At 47.2% G+C, this 22,998-nt stretch overlaps 1 protein-coding gene across 2 annotated transcripts in view; it reads left to right on the forward strand.

The window, feature by feature from the left end:
* LOC115329209 (nuclear receptor-binding protein) overlaps positions 1 to 3,017 on the forward strand; it is a 40,463-nt gene extending 37,446 nt beyond the window's left edge. For both annotated transcript variants that reach the window (XM_029990749.3, XM_029990750.4), the window contains exon 13: positions 2,121 to 3,017. In XM_029990749.3, the coding sequence (XP_029846609.1) occupies positions 2,121 to 2,225 (105 nt within the window). In that variant the 3' untranslated portion in view covers positions 2,226 to 3,017. The remainder of the gene's footprint in view (positions 1 to 2,120) is intronic.
* The last annotated feature ends 19,981 nt before the right edge of the window (positions 3,018 to 22,998 follow it).

Below are 22,998 nucleotides of genomic sequence, written 5' to 3' on the forward strand. Positions count from 1 at the left end.
TTGAGCTTTCTTCAGGTGCTGCAACAGGAGACTCACCACTACGGTGGTGCAAAGTAGGAAAAAAGGGGGGGTGGAGAACATCTGCGGCCGATAGCTATTGTGCCGAAGTGTGTCTTTATAAGTCAACGCGCCGTTTGCAAACAGGCCCGCATTTGCTCGCACGAGGTCTGGGCACTGCGCACATGCAGAAACCAGATTCGACTGAGGTAAACTGTCTGCGCATGCGCTTTGCCGACAGCGGTGCCGCCGCTGAAGCACGACCTCGGAGCCGCTTATTGGCGTCCAGAAATTTGACTCCTACGGCGTAATCAAATAAGCTGAGCCCTGAGTGCCATGTCCGCATATCCACGATTGCTACATGCTGCCGGATTACGAGTAAAACTTGTAAGGGAATTAAATTTTAACGCTCATTTCTCTGCCTAAATACGGGCTATTGAGTATGAAAACCTCAGAAACACCAATTTTTTGTTAGGAAATGTGAGGAAAAATATTTTAAAATTAATATTTGAGACATGGATAGCTTTCACTCGTGTGGCAAGGTTTGGCAAGTAATGGGACGCATCATTGCATGCATTGTTTAGTTGAATAGCAAGCGGTAGTGAATGGGTGTTCTATAGACACCTTTCGTGTATCAATTACTCGGGCCGCCACCAGTCGGCGCTTTCTCCGAACCGCCATCGCTGACTTCCAAATTGAATTGTGCCGGCTCTTCTAGCCTACAGGAGACGTCGTTTATGGCCGCTAGCGTGCATTTGCGGACGCGGTTGTGGCGGCAAATGACAGTGAGATGCAAAAACCGCGTCCCGCGGTCAAGACTCACTTAGTGACAGTTCACAAGTACTGCAGTGGCAACATAGCCACACTGTGTGCTCTAAACATGTCGTGCTAGTGTCCACGGACTGTCCAAGTTTGGGGCCAGTTTCAAGCTACCGATTCCCCAATTAAAAGAAGAATAAAGAATGGCATTGATAATGGTTGCTTCAATACTTAGATGGTTGTGCCATCGAAGCACCGCTACTTTGATGGAGCAGTGGCGGTAGTTATAATCTCAAACGGTATGCCCAATTCAGGCAGTTTAGGCTTGACACTTTTGAATTGGTCGACTTTTAGAAGCCCAAGAAATCGTTTGCACAGAAATACGTCGCGCAAGTTTAGGTGACATGTGCGTTTATTCTAATGTACCAGTAGTTTTCACGCTAGGCTGAGCCGTGCGAGCAAATGGGACAAACCGAAGGTCGCTGATCTGTAAGCATGCTCGCAGCACGTAACACATTGCTCGTCCCTCTTAGCACGAACGCTCGATGACCGCTAGATCTTCACAGATTATAGTGACGATTGCTGCACCGTTAGCGACAACTTGCTTACTCTGCTACATTTCAGCAAAATGTGAGGAGTTTGCATCAGCGTGGCGCCTAAAGTTGCTTCTTTTTATCAATACAAAAACTGATATGCCTCAGCCGTGTCTACGTGGCCGTCGTTTTGATAAGCTGGTGAAAATTTTCAAGACGTTGGATTTTCGCTTAGAATAACATATTATTCAGGCCGTATTCTTGCGTCGTCGATTCACTCACAATCCAATTCAACTCGATGAATTAGAAAAAAAAGAAAATACTGGATAGGTTTAGAAAGCAATTAAGTTGATTAACAGGAGGCACGAAATATAGCAACAACATATAGAATCCACATAATTTCAACGTAGGCAGGGAAAAAAACGTGAAAAGAAAGCTCCAGTTGTGGCAAGCACAGCAGAGATGGCCCCGGACAGAAGGAGAAACTGGCGGCAGGGTCAGGCGAGATGTCAAGACGGCGGCGGCCACCTTGGTGTCAACAGAATAAACTGGTTTCTTCAAGTCCACCCTGCTGCGAAGTCGCGGTCTGGATCCGAGGGCTCGTGATCTATTCGGTCGGCACTTGGGTTCTTGACCTGGAAGCCGAACTTCCTCGATGGTCCGTCGCCGCCTGCATATTTACTTTACGTTGCACCGCTTAGAGCCGGCGAGTCCGGGTTATCCAAAAGATATTTACGATTTGCCTGGTTGCAAGCATCTCTTGCACAACTCTGGTGCCCGGAATGCAGCCAACTAGATGCACCTGTACATCTGCTTGTGTCTGGTTTTCAGGACGACAGGAACATGGTGGAGGTGCTGATCCAGGACACGCTCAGCCGAAGTCACATTCCGGGCATCCCCAACCCTGGAGCGCCCCTCTCCGTCGGAGCGGCGTGACCCAGCACGCGAAAAGGCAGCTGTAATCTCGACCAAAAGCAGATGGGGGGCCAAGCGTCTTCGACCGCTGTGACTGACAAGGTCGTTCAAAGGTCGCGATGCGTGCGCTGGTTTCTCCATTGTTCCTCTTAAATTTTTTTAACCTCGGTGTGGCCAGACACAGAATGCATTTAGTTTTTATGTTCTGGCCGTTCTGGCAGCATTGGGGCAGTCAATAAATTCAGTGGCGTAATGTATACCCACCCTTTTACTCCTTGTCGGCATACGAGGCATGTATATGTTTGTTTCGCGTCCACTTTTTCTGCCACTCTTGTAGCTGCATGTATGTACAATGCTAGTATCGTCTTGATTATGTGCTCTCTTTTTCTGCTATTGTGTAGCTCTGATAGGTATGATACTGAATGTGATATCACTTTGTAATTTATATGGTAAGTGCGGTGGATTTTTTACGATTGTCAAGCACTCTAAGCAATGTTTTTTTAGTGATGTGCTTGATTTGGGGTGGGGAAAAATGGCTATTATTTCTCCATTATTTTTTTTCTATATGTTATCATCCTTTTGGCCTGAGGTGCGTGCATATGCTATTTCAAGTATGCAGGTGTAGATTGGTAGTGCAAAAACAACGCACCAAATTGAAAAATTTTACTTTTTTGGTTACAAAAGCCATGAAGCAGTATTATACAATTCTAATTGAAAATAAATTCGATGTAATCGTGACATTTGGAGTGGCTCCCTTCTTTGAAGAAAAAGGTCATGGAAGTGTGAGAATAAAATAAATGCTATGGGAATGAACAGTTGTGTGATGTGCACTCTTTTAGGTGGACATGCTTCTCTGCAGGCTATGGTTTCTGAACATTTTAAAAAATAGTCACGCTTAATTAAGGTGCATCCCAACGTTTGTGTTTGGCTGGGCTTCTGGTTGCCTGTTTGGAACAAAACCTTGCTTATTTAGGTTTGGAAGCAGTTCAGGTCTTGGGAACAGAACGAAAAGTCCATGCCGACTCTAGCGCTTGGCACTGCCATGTCAAAGACGTCGCTTGCTACTCGCGAGTTGGAAGCACCCACAGCAAGTTTTCGTTGGTTCTTGACTGCCGTCGACTGCATTTCAATGCAACTATGTACTATTTTTGCGCAGGGATGCTCGGCAGCTTTCTAATCCACCTTTGCAATGGAACATGTTGCGCTGAAACATGGATGTGTGAGAAGGACTTTAGTGTTCGGTAATCAGCTTTTCCAAGTGGAATTGACCGATTGTATAGTTTTCATTTGGGAATGTAGGATAACTAGCAGCAAGTAGTGTAGCTTATTTGTCTAAAATAGGTGTTATCTGTGGGCATTCTTATGTGGCTACTCCGAACCGAACCTTGCCCAAGAGCCATCCCACCCTGTGGCAACCGTGGGATGAGCACTCTTGGGTAGTGAGCAAATACCACTCGCGGTGGATTGCAAACTCATTCGCTTTTTAGCAAAGTGATAAAGGTCCCTTAGCTAAAGGGACCCTTATGATCGTGTGAATTGGGTACCTCCGATGGTGCTTGCATTTGCCTTTGAAGTAGCTTCAAATGCGCCAGTGCACGAGGCCTGTTGACTTAAACAGCGCAAATAAGGTGAGGAAGGAAGAGGCAACAGGAAGTAAAGAGCGCTGACTCAGAACAGGTTTTTATGAAGAGGTAGTGAAACATAAGAAAGATGTCAAGTGCGGTTATTAAAGTAAGGAAGGGGGAGAAGGTAGTTACCAGAAATTAACTTATCTCCGAGAGTCATATTAAATGAATGGCAATTTATATTAAAACCAATTCCCAAGTGAATATATCTATGTACAAATATTCACGTGTGAATGACAAAGATGACGGTGACCCAAAGGCTGCTATAGCTATCACAAAAAGGAAAAAGAGCGACAGAGTTGACGGTGACCCAAAGTACTGGCTATCACAAGAAGGAATACAATAATTTAGGGACTAAAATGAAAAGAATCGAGCTCTTTCGCCGTCTGAACAATCGAAGGCATACTTATACAGACTAGGCCCTTATTTGCAATCTTGCACGCTTCATACACCTCTCTAGTCTTTTGTTCCTTAAAATGTTAAAGCACCTTTGTCTCGGAAAGCATGTTTGGTTTGCACCCGCAATCTCTCACATGCACAGCAAGATGGCCCGAGACACACCTCCTAGGAGGGTCAACTCGAAGATTTCGGGATAATGAGTGATTTCAAATTTAAAAGCCCGAGTAAAAGACACTATGTCTTTTGCTTCGCGAAAAATGGGATATATATTTTTAAATCTAATTTTAAACACGTGCAGAAATCGAAACCGAAACTTTGGCTCCATCCGGCAACATTGGCCTCGGGCCGCCAAGAACATGGCCATCACGTGGTACGAGATGTCACGTGATCCTCGGCCCAACGACGGCACAGTGGGAATGGGGCGGGCGTGTGGCAGGCGTGAGTGTCGTTGGCACCGTACTCTTCGCCACGTTTTGTTGTCTACGGCATTCGACGACGTCTGCACAACTGCGGCATAAGTCTGCGCACGTTGTGTCCGTAGTGTGGACGAAACTCCGAGAGACAATAATCACAAACGGTGAGACGACGACGGTGGTTGTGACTCGGAAGACGGCGGTAACGGCGGGATTACGGCGGGCGGCCGGACGGCTCCCAAGAAGCGCGCTGCGCAGACGCGTTACGGCAATCACGTGGACACCGCTGAGCCTGAGCGCCGAGAGGCAACGTTGCTGACGTCATGCGCTACACTCTCCCGGAGAAGTAAAAACAAGCAATAGGGGGCCATGATTGTGACGTTTAGCTCAATGTTGGCTCCGCCCATGCCGTAGCCTTGACTGCGCTGTTGGTTGCGCCTGAATTCGCCCGCTCGAGTCAACCGATTTCGGCAACTTGGCGAGTTGCAAAGTTTGCCGAACCGTTTATGAAACATTTAGACAGAACTGCGTCGTAATATTTGACGTGTGGTCTTCCTAGGCGATACTGAAGAGGACTGCATTGTTTTGTTTTTTTTCAAAACCAAAAATGAAGCGGAGTTTCCCTTTAAAATGAATGAAATTTACAGGATAGGCTGGTGGTCATGCTAGATGATGCATGACGAAATTTCAGGTCTGTCGGTTAAATGGGAAGGAAATTAGAGCAGCTTCTATCAGCAACACGATAACTATCGCAATACTCAAGATTTTTATTTGCTAGATATGTAGCAGAATGCCCAGAGGGTATTGCTATGGAAAGTTTTTTTTTTTGTAAAAAGTTTTTATTTCTATGAAGTTTCTCTTCTGCGAAATTGGTAAACTTTTTGGTCTTCTGTGTGTTCGACAAAATGTCAAAATTTTTTATAAAAGACATTCGTAAATTGACAAAGAAGTTCCATAGCCGCATTCTTTATTAAATTTAAGTCATTAAAAGTGAAGAACGAGCCGTCCCTGTGTTGCCATTATCAAACGACAGATTGACTCATTTGTTTGTTTTGGGCTATAACGGCTTCAAATGATGCAGCGCACACGCATATCATCCTAGAATCCGGTTGGCGGGGTCGTCGGGGCCGATCAGAATGTGCGAGATGCTGATTTCTGGGATCTGAACCTGTCGTTCTTGCCATGTGTTGTGTGCTGTTGTCGTGTTCCCGTGTTGGTGTGCCCATTTAACGTTCGTGCGCTTGACTGGGCGATTGTGTGCGTGGACGTGGACCGCTCCGAGGTGGCTCCATGGCGGGTAGTCGCATGTTTGCGCTGCTCCGGCTATGCTGTATCTTCGTAGCGCTTTGTAAGCTCCGACTTGACAACTCTTTAGCTCTCGACCATCATGCCAAGCAGCAGATCTCAGTGTACGTCGCCAGTCCCTTTCCCCCGAGCTTTTCCGCATGGGCGGCCGTCGGTCCATTTACACCTACTAGGCCTAGCTCGAAAACGGCGACGGAACACCGGCGCATCTCCCAGCCGCACCGCCGACTGTCTCTGTCCGGCATCACGGGACACCGCCTCGACCTTCGCACCGTCTGTGTTCTTCTGCTGGCCGGCGACATCGCAACAAACCCTGGGCCGCAGCATCCTTCCTGTGCGAGCTGCACGAAGCGTGTGCGAGACAATCAAGCGGCCATCTGCTGCGACTCGTGCGATGGTTAGTTTCATCGGGGTTGCGTTTATATGTCACTAGGAGAATACCGCAAGCTAGGTAAAGGAGGCGACCCATGGTTTTGCCTAGTCTGCTCGCTGCCACCGCTCGCAGACAACTTCTTCGAGGTGCTGGCTGCCCCTGACTCTTCATCTCCCTCCGCGCCGGGCGTCCCTGACACATCACCGTCCCCCAAGCCGAGCAATCCGTTCAACAAGACTGTCACCTTCTGGTACACTAACTGCCGGAGTGAGAAGAATAAGTTGTCAGACCTCAAGCTCGCCTCCTCAGCCCTCCCCGGCAGCACTGTCATTCTCCTTACGGAAACGTGGCTGGACGCTGGCGTTTGTGACGCCGAGCTCTTCGGCCAGACCTCCTTTAACGTCCATCGTCGTGACCGTCCATCCCACGGTGGTGGTGTGCTCATTGCCGTGCCGTCCAGCCTCCCGGCAGTCAGGAGGTATGACCTGGAGCACCCGGAGTTGGAGGCCGTCTTTCTTGAACTCCGCCGCCCAAAAGGCAGCTCCCTCCTAGTTCTAGCTTATTGCCCGCCGTCCACCAGGGCTACTGCCTATGACCTCCTCGACGTATCGCTGACCAAAGCGCTGGCGAAGCCTTATCGCGAAGTACTGCTGTTCGGTGACTTCAACAGCCATATCGACTGGTGGGGTACTGATACTCCCATCCCTTCTGATGCGGCTGACGACACTCTTCTGGGCCTGGTGTCGACACTGGGGCTTTTCCAGATCTGCCGCTCCCCCACCTATATCCCATCCTCCAGTTTCCTCGATCTTGTATTCGTGTCCCATCCAACTCAAAGCCTTTCCTGCGATGTTTACCCTGGCCTCTCCGGAAGTGACCACCTGGCCATCGAACTCGCATACGCCATGGCGCTTCCCCGCAAGGGCCACTTCGCTCGCGCAGTATGGAAGTTTCACCGGACTGATAGAGAGCACATGGCTAGGTTGTCTCATCTCACCCCATGGTGCATGACGACTATGGGCGACGACTGCCTGGAGAACATGGACCTTTGGTGCGACTATGTGTGTGCGATCCAGAAGGAGTGCGTACCCTGTGTTGTTTCTCGCCGGGGACGCTCTCGAGCCCCGTGGATCACAAAAGAACATATCCGCTCTGCTCAGAAGCGGGCACTCTTCAAGCGTGCGGCCCGCCTGCAGCGCGCTGAGACACTTTCGCGAGCAAAGGCACTCCAGCGCTCCCTAAAGGCCGACCTAAACGCTGCTGAGACTGCATTTGCTAACACGATTGCTTTCCGAGCGCGGAAGGAACCAAAGGTGTTCTGGTCCTACGTCAGCCAGTCACAGACTACGCGACAGGAGCCGATTTTCACGTCCAATGGCAGGATAGTCTCCTCACCTGGGGAGATTGCCGACATGTTTGGTAGCCAGTTCGCTTCAGCGTTCACACCTGTTTCTACCCCTTCCCTACCTTCCCGCCATGACGCGTACATTAACTTGTCGTCCAACCCTGATACCCTCGCATCTCTCTCTCTCACTTCCTCAGACCTCGAGGAGGCCCTCCGCTGCATCAAACCTTCCTCTTCTACTGGTCCCGACGGTATCCCTCCCACCTTCCTCAAGATGATCCAGCCCTACGTTCTTCCATCCCTTCTGGCTATCTACCAATCTCTTTTGGACAACTCTGTCCTGCCCGATTGTTGGCGACAGGCCCTGGTCACTCCTGTCTTTAAGTGTAGGGGCAAGTCACCGAGCGACCCATCCAGTTACCGTCCAGTTTCCATCACATCTATCCTGTGCCGCACCCTGGAGCGAATCATCAACAGGCATCTTCTCAACCACTTGGAGCGCCTCCAGCTTCTTCCACCATCCTGCAGCATGGGTTCCGACGTTCTCACTCTTGTGAGACCGCCCTAGCAACTGTGTCTCACTACGTTAGTGACAACATGGACGGCCTCCTTCCCACCGACGTGGTCCAACTGGACTACAGCAGCGCTTTTGACACGCTGGACCACGACTGCCTTAGTAGGAAGTTGTCGGATTGCGGGGTAGGAGGCAGCTTGTTGCATTGGATTGGTGCCTTCCTCGCTGATCGCAGTTTTCGTGTAAGGCACAAGGGTGCTGTATCGCATACCCTTTCAGCCCCCTCGGGTGTCCCTCAAGGGTCCGTCCTTGGCCCAACACTCTTCAATGTGTATGTTCGTGACATTCCGCAGTCCGACAGGCTCCTCACCATCCAATACGCCGACGACACTACTTTGGCGATGTGCATACGCTCCCCCGATGATCTTGCCGCCATGCAAGCTCACCTGGACAAGTTGGCTGTCTGGTCTGCCACTAACCACCTCCGTGTCAGCCACGACAAGTGTGCCGTGATGCGGTTCAGTTCGGCCAGGAAGGTTCAGACTCCACACTACACGCTTGGAGGGCTCCTTCTCCCACCTGTACAGGAGCTCAACATCTTGGGTGTATCATTCACGCCCTCACTCGATTTCAGCTGCCATGTGGCTAAGGTGGTGAGCAGGTCTCGCAGGGTACTGGGATTCGCGTCTCGATTTTCACGGCGTTTTGGACGGGAGACCCTGAAAACACTGTACACGGCTCTGGTACTTCCTCGACTGGAGTACTGTTCTTCAATATGGAGCCCTCATCATATACACCTCACTGAGCGCCTAGAAAGTGTGCAGCGCCGCGCGACTCGAACCTTGGCCCGCCACGACAATTCCTCTGACTACGATGAACGCCTGCGGTCTCTTGGCTGGCACCGCCTGAGCCACCGACGAACAGTGGCGCGTGTCCGCGACTCGTTGCTGTTGCCGCTGGCCCTTCGCTGGCCGGCTCCTACCTAGCATCAGTTCCCCGTATCTCTAGCCGGACAGGCTGCCCTATCCCTCTCCGCGCCCGCACCCGGCGACACGAAGCTTCGCTGTTCCCCGCCGCGGTGAGCACGTACCTGTCCTTACCTGAGCGCACGCGCCCACCCCTGCCGGGGACTGGGGACGAACTCCGCGACTTCAGCAGGACTGTGTCGCGTGCTCTCCGAGCTCAGTAACTCTGTGTACCTATCATTTCTTCCTCCCTTTCATTTGTATATTCATCATCATCATTTCACCTGTTAACACACAGCCGAGGAGGCAGCCAGCACTTGGCTGTACGGGCTTCTGCCTTTTGGCTGCCTCAGGCACTCGGCTGTGTGGAAGATGTGCCATTAAACACCTTGAACCTTGAACCTTGACTAAAATGAAATTTATACGAAAAAGTGGAACGGAGAAAAATGCGCTGAAAGTGCTCCAAACCATACCTTTTCTTTAGCTTCGGTGAACAGAAAATAACTCATAAAAAATAAGTATGCAGTGTAAACTAATTAAACTTTCTGGGAATACTCTTTAGATGTTGGTGGATGTAAATATGTCATTTTTCAAAATCAACTTTTTTTGCAGAATTTTTTTTTTTTTTTTCTGGGCAGTGTCCCCTCTTTTTCCGAGTCTAGCATTGATGCACCTCCCAGAGTGTCCTAGATACACCTTTCTACATGACAACACTATTTCGTCAGGGTGTCTAGCGACCAGGAAAACCGGGAATTGTCAGGGAAATTGTCAAAAAGCGAGCCGGAAACGCCATTCAGTGCCCCGAGCAAAGACTTGAAGACTTTTGGCAGAAATATACTAGGCAATAAATTCTGCTTAGAGTGGCGCGGGCTCTGCTTCCCCCAAGGAGAATAGAAGGGTAGGAGAGGGCATGACGTCAGCCGCGTAGTCTCCACAGGCCATGCCCCCTTGACGCCTCGCGTCTTTCTCATTTTCCTCCTTACTCTCCCCGCTTATCAGCCCAACATGACCGCATCACGTGACCGTAGCTAGGCTTCGTCTATCCTTCGATCTGATAAAAACCTACCGGACGGAGCGCGCGCAAGCATGCAAGGAATCCTTCTACAATCAACCATTCATCTCGCACGTGACATGTCGCGCGGATCAATCGCCAGAGAGATCTGCGGTCACGTTGGGCACAATACTGCTTAAACTTTTTATGACTAGGCTTCACCAATATTGCAACGTGCCCCCTCCTAGTGTAGCGTCGTGTTTCCGGAAGTGTCGTCTTCACTGACGATGTCAGCGGCAAGAAAGTGCTCGTTTAATCCGGACTGGACGAACCCAAATATTTCAGAATATGCAAGTTAGAATTAGGCCCGTGCAAAATAATCCTCATTGTGCTCAATATTAATGCCTTGTGTTGCAATGGTCTTATATATTTAACCGCCTCTAGAGTGGTCAGGGAATTTCACCTGAAATTGCCTGGGAAAACCTAAAAAAGTCAGGGAATTTCAAAAGATTAATTCGTATATGATACCACTGTGACATTCCACAAACTTCCGTGCATGGTTGATTTTACATAGGTCATGGGTATCCTGCTGCTCGTTGATTTTCGGACATAATCGTTTAAGTTTGTCGGGCGCTGTGAGGAGGCTGGGAACCTCAAACTTTGCATAACTGTTTGCATAACTGTTAAACAGTTATGCAAAACATAGTATTTACTCGCATATTGGTCGATACGTCGTATAGGTCGACCCCCTAACTTCGGGACCCCCGAAAAAAAAAAAAAAGTTGAAAAATATAATACCGGGATTCGCGTATTGGTCGACCCCCCAGTTTTGATGAGGCGATTTTTGAAAAACAGGTCGACCTATACGCGAGTAAATACGGTAACTGTTTAAGTTATGGGATAGACGGTGAAGGTAGGGCATTACCACAGGTGAGATCTTCATTCGGTTTCGACTTCCTCGTTTACGTGGTTTTAACATGCTCTCCACGATGATGGAAATAACTGAAGGTACCCTGAAGCGCGAAGTCTCTGCACTTTCTCTCCTGCTGTGTGATCACAATACTTCTTCAGAGCCGCCCCCAACGTACTGGAAACAATTCTTCTCTTAAAAAGACACTGACAGGGTATTTATGCTCGCCGAGGTTTTTAGTTGTGCGTGACATATGAGAGCCCAACTACCCAGAACAAAATTTTCGGCTCGAAATTCGGTTTCTTTCCGCCCTAAAACCGCCGATCGAGAACTGGCCGGTGTGAGTCGCGCTCACTCGCACTTTAATGTCAAAGCTCTCTCCTGCTGTGTGGTCGTAAGACTGCTTCAGAGCCGCCCCCAACGTACTGGAAACAATTCTTCTCTTAAAGGGACACTGACAGGGTATATATGCTCGCCGAGGTTTTTAGTTGTGCGTGACATATGAGAGCCCAACTACCCAGAACAAAATTTTCGGCTCGAAATTCGGTTTCTTTCCGCCCTAAAACCGCCGATCGAGAACTGGCCGGTGTGAGTCGCGCTCACTCGCACTTTAATGTCAAAGCTCTCTCCTGCTGTGTGGTCGTAAGACTGCTTCAGAGCCGCCCCCAACGTACTGGAAACAATTCTTCTCTTAAAGGGACACTGACAGGGTATTTATGCTCGCCGAGGTTTTTAGTTGTGCGTGACATATGAGAGCCCAACTACCCAGAACAAAATTTTCGGCTCGAAATTCGGTTTCTTTCCGCCCTAAAACCGCCGATCGAGAACTGGCCGGTGTGAGTCGCGCTCACTCGCACTTTAATGTCAAAGCTCTCTCCTGCTGTGTGGTCGTAAGACTGCTTCAGAGCCGCCCCCAACGTACTGGAAACAATTCTTCTCTTAAAAAGACACTGACAGGGTATTTATGCTCGCCGAGGTTTTTAGTTGTGCGTGACATATGAGAGCCCAACTACCCAGAACAAAATTTTCGGCTCGAAATTCGGTTTCTTTCCGCCCTAAAACCGCCGATCGAGAACTGGCCGGTGTGAGTCGCGCTCACTCGCACTTTAATGTCAAAGCTCTCTCCTGCTGTGTGGTCGTAAGACTGCTTCAGAGCCGCCCCCAACGTACTGGAAACAATTCTTCTCTTAAAGGGACACTGACAGGGTATATATGCTCGCCGAGGTTTTTAGTTGTGCGTGACATATGAGAGCCCAACTACCCAGAACAAAATTTTCGGCTCGAAATTCGGTTTCTTTCCGCCCTAAAACCGCCGATCGAGAACTGGCCGGTGTGAGTCGCGCTCACTCGCACTTTAATGTCAAAGCTCTCTCCTGCTGTGTGGTCGTAAGACTGCTTCAGAGCCGCCCCCAACGTACTGGAAACAATTCTTCTCTTAAAGGGACACTGACAGGGTATTTATGCTCGCCGAGGTTTTTAGTTGTGCGTGACATATGAGAGCCCAACTACCCAGAACAAAATTTTCGGCTCGAAATTCGGTTTCTTTCCGCCCTAAAACCGCCGATCGAGAACTGGCCGGTGTGAGTCGCGCTCACTCGCACTTTAATGTCAAAGCTCTCTCCTGCTGTGTGGTCGTAAGACTGCTTCAGAGCCGCCCCCAACGTACTGGAAACAATTCTTCTCTTAAAAAGACACTGACAGGGTATTTATGCTCGCCGAGGTTTTTAGTTGTGCGTGACATATGAGAGCCCAACTACCCAGAACAAAATTTTCGGCTCGAAATTCGGTTTCTTTCCGCCCTAAAACCGCCGATCGAGAACTGGCCGGTGTGAGTCGCGCTCACTCGCACTTTAATGTCGAAGCTCTCTCCTGCTGTGTGGTCGTAAGACTGCTTCAGAGCCGCCCCCAACGTACTGGAAACAATTCTTCTCTTAAAGGGACACTGACAGGGTATATATGCTCGCCGAGGTTTTTAGTTGTGCGTGACATATGAGAGCCCAACTACCCAGAACAAAATTTTCGGCTCGAAATTCGGTTTCTTTCCGCCCTAAAACCGCCGATCGAGAACTGGCCGGTGTGAGTCGCGCTCACTCGCACTTTAATGTCAAAGCTCTCTCCTGCTGTGTGGTCGTAAGACTGCTTCAGAGCCGCCCCCAACGTACTGGAAACAATTCTTCTCTTAAAAAGACACTGACAGGGTATTTATGCTCGCCGAGGTTTTTAGTTGTGCGTGACATATGAGAGCCCAACTACCCAGAACAAAATTTTCGGCTCGAAATTCGGTTTCTTTCCGCCCTAAAACCGCCGATCGAGAACTGGCCGGTGTGAGTCGCGCTCACTCGCACTTTAATGTCAAAGCTCTCTCCTGCTGTGTGGTCGTAAGACTGCTTCAGAGCCGCCCCCAACGTACTGGAAACAATTCTTCTCTTAAAGGGACACTGACAGGGTATATATGCTCGCCGAGGTTTTTAGTTGTGCGTGACATATGAGAGCCCAACTACCCAGAACAAAATTTTCGGCTCGAAATTCGGTTTCTTTCCGCCCTAAAACCGCCGATCGAGAACTGGCCGGTGTGAGTCGCGCTCACTCGCACTTTAATGTCAAAGCTCTCTCCTGCTGTGTGGTCGTAAGACTGCTTCAGAGCCGCCCCCAACGTACTGGAAACAATTCTTCTCTTAAAGGGACACTGACAGGGTATATATGCTCGCCGAGGTTTTTAGTTGTGCGTGACATATGAGAGCCCAACTACCCAGAACAAAATTTTCGGCTCGAAATTCGGTTTCTTTCCGCCCTAAAACCGCCGATCGAGAACTGGCCGGTGTGAGTCGCGCTCACTCGCACTTTAATGTCAAAGCTCTCTCCTGCTGTGTGGTCGTAAGACTGCTTCAGAGCCGCCCCCAACGTACTGGAAACAGTTCTTCTCTTAAAGGGACACTGACAGGGTATATATGCTCGCCGAGGTTTTTAGTTGTGCGTGACATATGAGAGCCCAACTACCCAGAACAAAATTTTCGGCTCGAAATTCGGTTTCTTTCTGCCCTAAAACCGCCGATCGAGAACTGGCCGGTGTGAGTCGCGCTCACTCGCACTTTAATGTCAAAGCTCTCTCCTGCTGTGTGGTCGTAAGACTGCTTCAGAGCCGCCCCCAACGTACTGGAAACAATTCTTCTCTTAAAGGGACACTGACAGGGTATATATGCTCGCCGAGGTTTTTAGTTGTGCGTGACATATGAGAGCCCAACTACCCAGAACAAGATTTTCGGCTCGAAATTCGGTTTCTTTCCGCCCTAAAACCGCCGATCGAGAACTGGCCGGTGTGAGTCGCGCTCACTCGCACTTTAATGTCAAAGCTCTCTCCTGCTGTGTGGTCGTAAGACTGCTTCAGAGCCGCCCCCAACGTACTGGAAACAATTCTTCTCTTAAAGGGACACTGACAGGGTATATATGCTCGCCGAGGTTTTTAGTTGTGCGTGACATATGAGAGCCCAACTACCCAGAACAAAATTTTCGGCTCGAAATTCGGTTTCTTTCCGCCCTAAAACCGCCGATCGAGAACTGGCCGGTGTGAGTCGCGCTCACTCGCACTTTAATGTCAAAGCTCTCTCCTGCTGTGTGGTCGTAAGACTGCTTCAGAGCCGCCCCCAACGTACTGGAAACAATTCTTCTCTTAAAGGGACACTGACAGGGTATATATGCTCGCCGAGGTTTTTAGTTGTGCGTGACATATGAGAGCCCAACTACCCAGAACAAAATTTTCGGCTCGAAATTCGGTTTCTTTCCGCCCTAAAACCGCCGATCGAGAACTGGCCGGTGTGAGTCGCGCTCACTCGCACTTTAATGTCAAAGCTCTCTCCTGCTGTGTGGTCGTAAGACTGCTTCAGAGCCGCCCCCAACGTACTGGAAACAATTCTTCTCTTAAAGGGACACTGACAGGGTATATATGCTCGCCGAGGTTTTTAGTTGTGCGTGACATATGAGAGCCCAACTACCCAGAACAAAATTTTCGGCTCGAAATTCGGTTTCTTTCCGCCCTAAAACCGCCGATCGAGAACTGGCCGGTGTGAGTCGCGCTCACTCGCACTTTAATGTCAAAGCTCTCTCCTGCTGTGTGGTCGTAAGACTGCTTCAGAGCCGCCCCCAACGTACTGGAAACAATTCTTCTCTTAAAGGGACACTGACAGGGTATATATGCTCGCCGAGGTTTTTAGTTGTGCGTGACATATGAGAGCCCAGGGATGGGCAGTATTTCAAATACAAGTATTTCAAATACGTATTTCAAATACTTTGTGTATTTTGCATTTGTATTTAATTCCAAATTGAGTATTGTATTTGACGTGTGTATTTAAATACTAAAACGTAGGTATTTCAAATACAATTGTAATTAAATACAATTTTGTGGGCGAAAATACATCCCTCAAATTTATTGTCTCTGTCCAGAGCAGGAAGAAAACTACGTTCTGCACCGAATGTAGTGTCTCTCAAGCAAGCACGAGTGTTTAGTGACTTTGTAATTACGGTGCTAGTCCAGGGCGAGAATAGTGACGAAATCAATGTTCACAGGCAGCCTGGCTAAATAAGTGCTTGTAACAACTTGCGATGCTTTCCAGCCTTATTTCCATCCATATTTTTGCCTGGAACATTCTAAATTGGCGGGTCGTCCAGATTTTCGTAACTGGTGCGAGTTGCAACAATAAAAAATTCTCTAGCTAGTGCTGCGCGTCTTGGTCGTCTCGGGTCTTTGGTGGTCTATACCAAAATGTAATCGACAAAAAAAAGCTGCTTGAAGCTCTGTACTTTTTTCATCTATTACGGCCAAGCTGATAACATTTTTTTTAATTATATTTCTATTACGTTACTAGAGCCTCGCACACTAACTTCCGAGTGTGCGATGCTAAATTAAAATGAGATAACCAGAAAGCCATTGCAGGTGCCCTGAAGTCGCTGACGCAAATTTTGAGGAATGTATTTGGAAAAGTATTTGGAGGAGACCAAATACATTTGGTTGTATTTGTATCTTTTATTTAAATGCTTTTTCGGAAATGTAATTAGATTTGTAACTAAATACATTTTTGACGAAGTATTTTGTATTTGTATTTCGATACATATTATCATGTGTTTTGCCCATCCCTGTGAGAGCCCAACTACCCAGAACAAAATTTTCGGCTCGAAATTCGGTTTCTTTCCGCCCTAAAACCGCCGATCGAGAACTGGCCGGTGTGAGTCGCGCTCACTCGCACTTTAATGTCAAAGCTCTCTCCTGCTGTGTGGTCGTAAGACTGCTTCAGAGCCGCCCCCAACGTACTGGAGACAATTCTTCTCTTAAAAAGACACTGACAGGGTATTTATGCTCGCCGAGGTTTTTAGTTGTGCGTGACATATGAGAGCCCAACTACCCAGAACAATATTTTCGGCTCGAAATTCGGTTTCTTTCCGCCCTAAAACCGCCGATCGAGAACTGGCCGGTGTGATTCGCGCTCACTCGCACTTTAATGTCAAAGCTCTCTCCTGCTGTGTGGTCGTAAGACTGCTTCAGAGCCGCCCCCAACATACTGGAGACAATTCTTCTCTTAAAAAGACACTGACAGGGTATTTATGCTCGCCGAGGTTTTTAGTTGTGCGTGACACATGAGAGCCCAACTACCCAGAACAAAATTTTCGGCTCGAAATTCGGTTTCTTTCCGCCCTAAAACCGCCGATCGAGAACTGGCCGGTGTGAGTCGCGCTCACTCGCACTTTAATGTCAAAGCTCTCTCCTGCTGTGTGGTCGTAAGACTGCTTCAGAGCCGCCCCCAACGTACTGGAAACAATTCTTCTCTTAAAGGGACACTGACAGGGTATATATGCTCGCCGAGGTTTTTAGTTGTGCGTGACATATGAGAGCCCAACTACCCAGAACAAAATTTTCGGCTCGAAATTCGGTTTCTTTCCGCCCTAAAACCGCCGATCGAGAACTGGCCAGCGAACACTTTCATCTCTTTCTTCGTGGAATGTTATTTTCAGATCTAGGAATCAAAGGAACTGTTTTTTTGGCCATTCATGTGCGAACCTTAGTCCCCGGACGTGTTTTAGGCATGTCGCTCGAATGGGTTCCATGAGCAGTTCTCACCTTTGGGTTCCACCTGCGTATCGCTGCGAGCTGGGGTGCTATGTTGCGCTTTTTGCACTCCCAGGAGACTTGGAAGAAGGGAGTGACGTCAACGACTAGAGCAAACGCAGATTGGATGTTGACAGAAAAGAACAAAATCAACATCCAATCTGCGTTTGCTGCGTTGTTGACGTCACTTCCTTCTCCGTAGTCCCCTGGGTGTGCAAAAAGCGCAACATAGCCCCCCAGATTACGCTTGACGCCTGAAAGGCTGCCCCGGTGAAGTGACAACCGAAACTACGATACACAGACACCAAATCCCGTTTTGACCGTTTGACGATTTCCTCTTCGAAGTCTGAGAGTTTGTCGGGCATCTAAAAAAGACCACTTCGTCCGATCTCCCGACTCGCCGACCATCCTCTGCTATGTGCGTCGAGCGGCGCCATGTTTTCCGAGGGAGATGCAAATCCAGGAGGCGACATCACACCGGACTCCGATTTTTGGTATTTCAAAAACAAGGGCCGTGGTGCGTTCGCAATATACTATTTGCCATTTACCCAAGCATCAAGGGGAATGCAGGGATTGGTGTTCCACGCGCCACACGCGCACGCCTTCCCCGTGTAAAAGATTCGAGGTAAATAACCAAAATAAAGCGTTGACGAACGCGCGTGCAAGATGCCATTTGTTTTAGGTATTTGATTTAGAAAAATTACTACTGCTGAGGCCAGCACGTGCGGCGCATGGAACATCGATCCCCGCATTCTCCTTAAAGGGCTACTCCACCGATTTTTTCATTGTCTCCGATTTGCTTGAAATTTTGCTAAACTAACCAACAAACATCGCGAAAATAGTATCCCAAATATTAGGTCAAAATATTGTTTTTTCGCAAAGTTATTGAATTTACAGTTTTGGTCCTCACCGTGTTTTTCAAGCTCGAAGTCTCTACTGGCAACAGTGAAAAAGTGACGTCAGTGGAAGGCAGGGGTTCACTCTTTGGGCTGTAAATTTTGTTTTAAACTGATTCGAAGCAGTTTCATGGTGTCAAATGAATGCTTGGGAAGCTCGCTGCAGTACCCGCGCTCCAGCACGGAGCAAATGATCGGCATATTCTATTTTTTGGCTGCTTGCTCGACTGGCAAGCCTGCTTGCCACTGACGTCACGGCCCTGAAAAGCGCGCGTATATTTGAATGTTGGTTTTTGCATCATTTTCATTTGCCGATTTCGCAATAACTATTATGAATTTCGCGATTCTACATAGCATACCGGAGAGAGTAAAGGCCCGGGAGTCAGAAAATATAGTTAGTTGAGGTAGCTCAAAAAATCGGTGGAGTACCCCTTTAATGCTTGGGTAATATAGCAATAGGTCTATTCAGGGGTGGGCAGTAGTTCAAATACAAGTATTTGAAATACGTATTTCAAATACTTTGTATATTTTGTATTTGTATTTAATTACAAATTCGGTAATGTATTTGAAGTGTGTATTTAAATACTAAAATGTGGGTATTTCAAATACAATTGTAATTAAATACAATTTTTTGGGCGAAAATACATCCCTCAAATTTATTTTCCCTGTCCAAAGCAGGAAGAAAACTACGTTTTGCACCGAATGCAGTGTCTCTCAATCAAGCACAAGCGTTTAGTGACTTTGTGATTACGGTGCTAGTCCAGGGCAAGAATAGTGACGAAATCGACGTTCACAGGTAGACTGGCTAAATAAGTGCCTGTGATGCTTTCCAGCCTGATTTCCATCCATATTTTTGCCTGGAACAATCTAAATGTGCGGGTCGTCCAGATTTTCGTAACTGGTGCGAGTTCCAACAACAAAAAAATTCTCTAGCTAGTGCTGCGTGTCTTGGTCGTCAGGGGTGGCCAAACCGCGGCTCGCGAGCCGCATAAGGCTCTTTGTTGGTCCAAGTTTTTTTTAGTTTAAACTTCTTCCTTGCGCTTTTGCTCCTTCTTTTTGAGTCCCAAGTGGAGCACAATAACCTATTATATAAGTTACCCTATTCCACTAATAAATATCACTCCCGATATTTACACTTATACAAAAAATATGTACAAACCATTTGCACAGTATTCCCAGCAAATGATTGTTTTTGAACTAATCCGCCACAAGCTCGTGCTGTTGTTGTTTGGGGCGTGACATTCTGTAGGTACTGTCTTTCTTTTTTGTGGACGGTGATTGATGGCGTGCTGACACAGGCTACGTTTACATGGACGCGATCGTTGCGCATCGAATCGAGCAGGAACCAATCGCACGCAGCCTGTCTTCTTACTTCTTCCTCTTCTACCCAACTGCTACCAATCAAAATCGTGAAATCTCGACTCGATGCGCTACGGTCGCATCCATGTAAATGCAGCTACAGTCCTTCGCGTGCTCCTCGATGGCGAGCGCCTCGAGCATTTCGCGTGCATGAGGATTGTTGTTTCTTCCAAGAATGGTGGTGCTGTTCAAAGCTACAATGCACTGGCATGTCCTCCAATGAGCTGCCAGATGTCCTGCCGCTGTTCCCTTTAGAGACGCTGCATGCTCACGGGCTCTGTCGTTGATACATCGGCCTGTTTGGCCGATGTAGCATTTCCCGCAAGACAGGGGAATGTGGTAAACCACTCCTGTTGAGCATGGGAGATATTGCGTTCTGTGGGCCGTGTTGCAGGATTTTTTCTTTCTTTTTCGGTTCACTTCACTGCACATATAGTATGCTTTGTTGGGCGCGGAGTATACTACTTGTACGTCATTTCTTGCTGCAATCTTTTTCAATTTGTGGGTGATCCCATGAATGTGCGGTAGCACCACGATCTTCCTTCGAGTTTTGTCTGCGTCTCCGTTTTCCTGACTTGTATGCTTCAATTTTTTGCAGATGTTTTCACAGACTGGCACCATAAGACTAGTTGGATATCCCGATTCTCGTAAAGCAAAGGTAAAGCAAAGCAAATATTCAGATCTTAAGGTTTCACAAGCCAAACAAACAAAAATCACTTAAAACGCCCGAATAAAAAAAATAAAAAATAAATGCGGGTTTATTTTGACTAACTGGAGATCTTTTGACGTGCAACCGAAATCTCAAATTGGCCTCCGTCGGATTGCGGGCCCCTCGGCCAATATTTAAACCCAACAAATATGAATTCATGGTTCAGCGCGTTGGCTCAGAGGCACTGAGACGATTTTATGTTTTGTTTTAATATCATTGTCACTAGAGCCACTAAATCAGCTGCGCTTAAAGTATCGGCACTCTGTTCCCCGACATTGTTGTGGGCGCCGCCATTTTAGTGCTTGTGCAGAGCAGACGCAACTGCCGATCGTCATGATTCAAAATTACGACTTCCTCAGCATTACATTATGTGTTAGGAAACTCGTATAATATTGCTTTGCTCTGTCGCGAACTGTTTAAAGGTTTGTGGAGGCCGGAAAAGCGTTTCTTGCAATTTCAGATAAAGCTTCAGATAATTAGCAACCATGATTTTAAGCCACAATATGGCCAAGTGTCGTTACTCTGAAGCGTAGCTTATTTAGTGGCACTAACTGCCACATAAGAGTCACCGAGGTGATTTTTGAAACAAAATATAATGAGCTACGCTTAGAATGAGCTACGCTTAGAATATGGGCATTTTTTCCCCCAATATTGTTGTGGGGGCCGCCATCTTGGTGGTTAGTAACAAATCAAACGCAACTGCCGATCGTCATGATTCAAAAGTGCGACTTTCTCAGCATTAGTTTCGGTGTTAGGAACCTCATGTAATATTGCTTTGCTTTCTCGGGAACTGTTTAAACATTTGTGGAGGACGGAAAAGTGTTTCCTGTGATTTCAAATAAAGCTTCAGATAACTGATAACCATCATTTTAAGCACCACGATGTGTATGGAGCGTAGCTTATTCACTAGCTCTAGTTTAGCCCGACCTCATAGGCACAGAAAGAGGACGAACAGCTTAACCTCGCGCTCAATTGGCGCTGCTTCAGTGACTTCATCAGCCCGTAGCGTTAGCTGCGCTCCAAACTAAGGTAAAGCAAAGCAAATATTCAGATCTTAAGGTTTCACAAGCCAAACAAACAAAAATCACTTAAAACGCCCGAATAAAAAAAAAATAAATGCGGGTTTATTTTGACTAACTGGAGATCTTTTGACGTGCAACCGAAATCTCAAATTGGCCTCCGTCGGATTGCGGGCCCCTCGGCCAATATTTAAACCCAACAAATATGAATTCATGGGTCAGCGCGTTGGCTCAGAGACACTGAGACGATTTTATGTTTTGTTTTAATATAATTGTCACTAGAGCCACTAAATCAGCTGCGCTTAAAGTATCGGCACTCTGTTCCCCGACATTGTTGTGGGCGCCGCCATTTTAGTGCTTGTGCAGAGCAGACGCAACTGCCGATCGTCATGATTCAAAATTACGACTTCCTCAGCATTACATTATGTGTTAGGAAACTCGTATAATATTGCTTTGCTCTGTCGCGAACTGTTTAAAGGTTTGTGGAGGCCGGAAAAGCGTTTCTTGCAATTTCAGATAAAGCTTCAGATAATTAGCAACCATGATTTTAAGCCACAATATGGCCAAGTGTCGTTACTCTGAAGCGTAGCTTATTTAGTGGCACTAACTGCCACATAAGAGTCACCGAGGTGATTTTTGAAACAAAATATAATCCAACCATTCCGACAAGTATGGTTTGATTGCGAAAATGATTTTTGCAAGTGATAAAAACATTAAAATGTTTTCGCACGCGTGGCGGAATCTGAAATGACAGAATGCATTTTATGGCGCCCAATTCATTTGAATCGCGTCGGGCATGTGTACCGATGCACAGTAGAACGCGCGCAAAAGTAGCTGTGGTGCACCCGCAGCCTCACGCTTGTTGTTGTGACATCTCTGGCTCGCTTATTGCGGGCGTCCAGGCATCTGACACCCCGACATCTGGCGCCTTTTCTGTCTTTCACGTGGCGTTCCAAGCGGCACACGACGGAAAATGCACATCGAGCAGTTCTTGAACACGTGTCGCCATCTGTACTTTATATTAAGAAACTCCAACTGCCATAACTGAATGGGAAAAGTTTGAGATCTTATAACATTATTAACGTGTAATATATCAATATGGAAGTTCTGAAAAATGTAATATTGAAGGATGCTTCATAATTTAATGTCTCGTTATTTTGATTAGTTGACGGGATTCCGTTCTTATAGCGCCATAAAACAACACCATTTTAAACTTTATTTTTTTATTTCAAAATATACATTATCTGTACACTTTGTAGTTTACTTTTTTAATATATTGCATCCAACCGAACGCTCACGTAAAATATCGTGTACCATAGGACGCTATAACTCGAGAAATATTTTTTTTTCAATATTAGAGACTGTGGTCTATTAAAAGATAAATAATGAAATAACAACTAGAAATAACCGTAATATCGAGACATTCAAATATTGTTGAAAAACAGCTCTTTAATTTCACATTAACTTTATAATTGTAAGCTACATCGAAAGAAAGTTTTAAGCCGTCAAAAAAGCACCAAAACGTCGTGAACGGTGGCGTTAGACCTTAAGAAACATGTTTTACGATTGCCGTTATTAAATGTAATAGAAATGTCGCCTACAAAGCTTCTAAATTTCATGATTAGTGATGTCACAAGTCAAAAGAAGCGAGGAGGTGAGGAGCGGGAGAGGAAAACGCCAAAAATAAAAAGGGGCGCGCGCGCGCGTGAGGACATTTTTTTCGCGATGCGGTATTTTTTTGCGTGTCTATGACTACAATTTGCATCGTTTTAGACAATAAAAAAATACGACCTTTGGGGTGTCAGTGTCCCTTTCAGGTAAAACCGTAAAAGCTCAAGGAAGGAATCTACTGGCATTCCACAGTTGTTCTGAAATGC

The sequence above is a fragment of the Ixodes scapularis genome, unplaced genomic scaffold, assembly GCF_016920785.2.
Source record: "Ixodes scapularis isolate PalLabHiFi unplaced genomic scaffold, ASM1692078v2 PGA_scaffold8__174_contigs__length_109621045, whole genome shotgun sequence".
Taxonomy (NCBI): Eukaryota; Metazoa; Arthropoda; class Arachnida; order Ixodida; family Ixodidae; genus Ixodes; species Ixodes scapularis.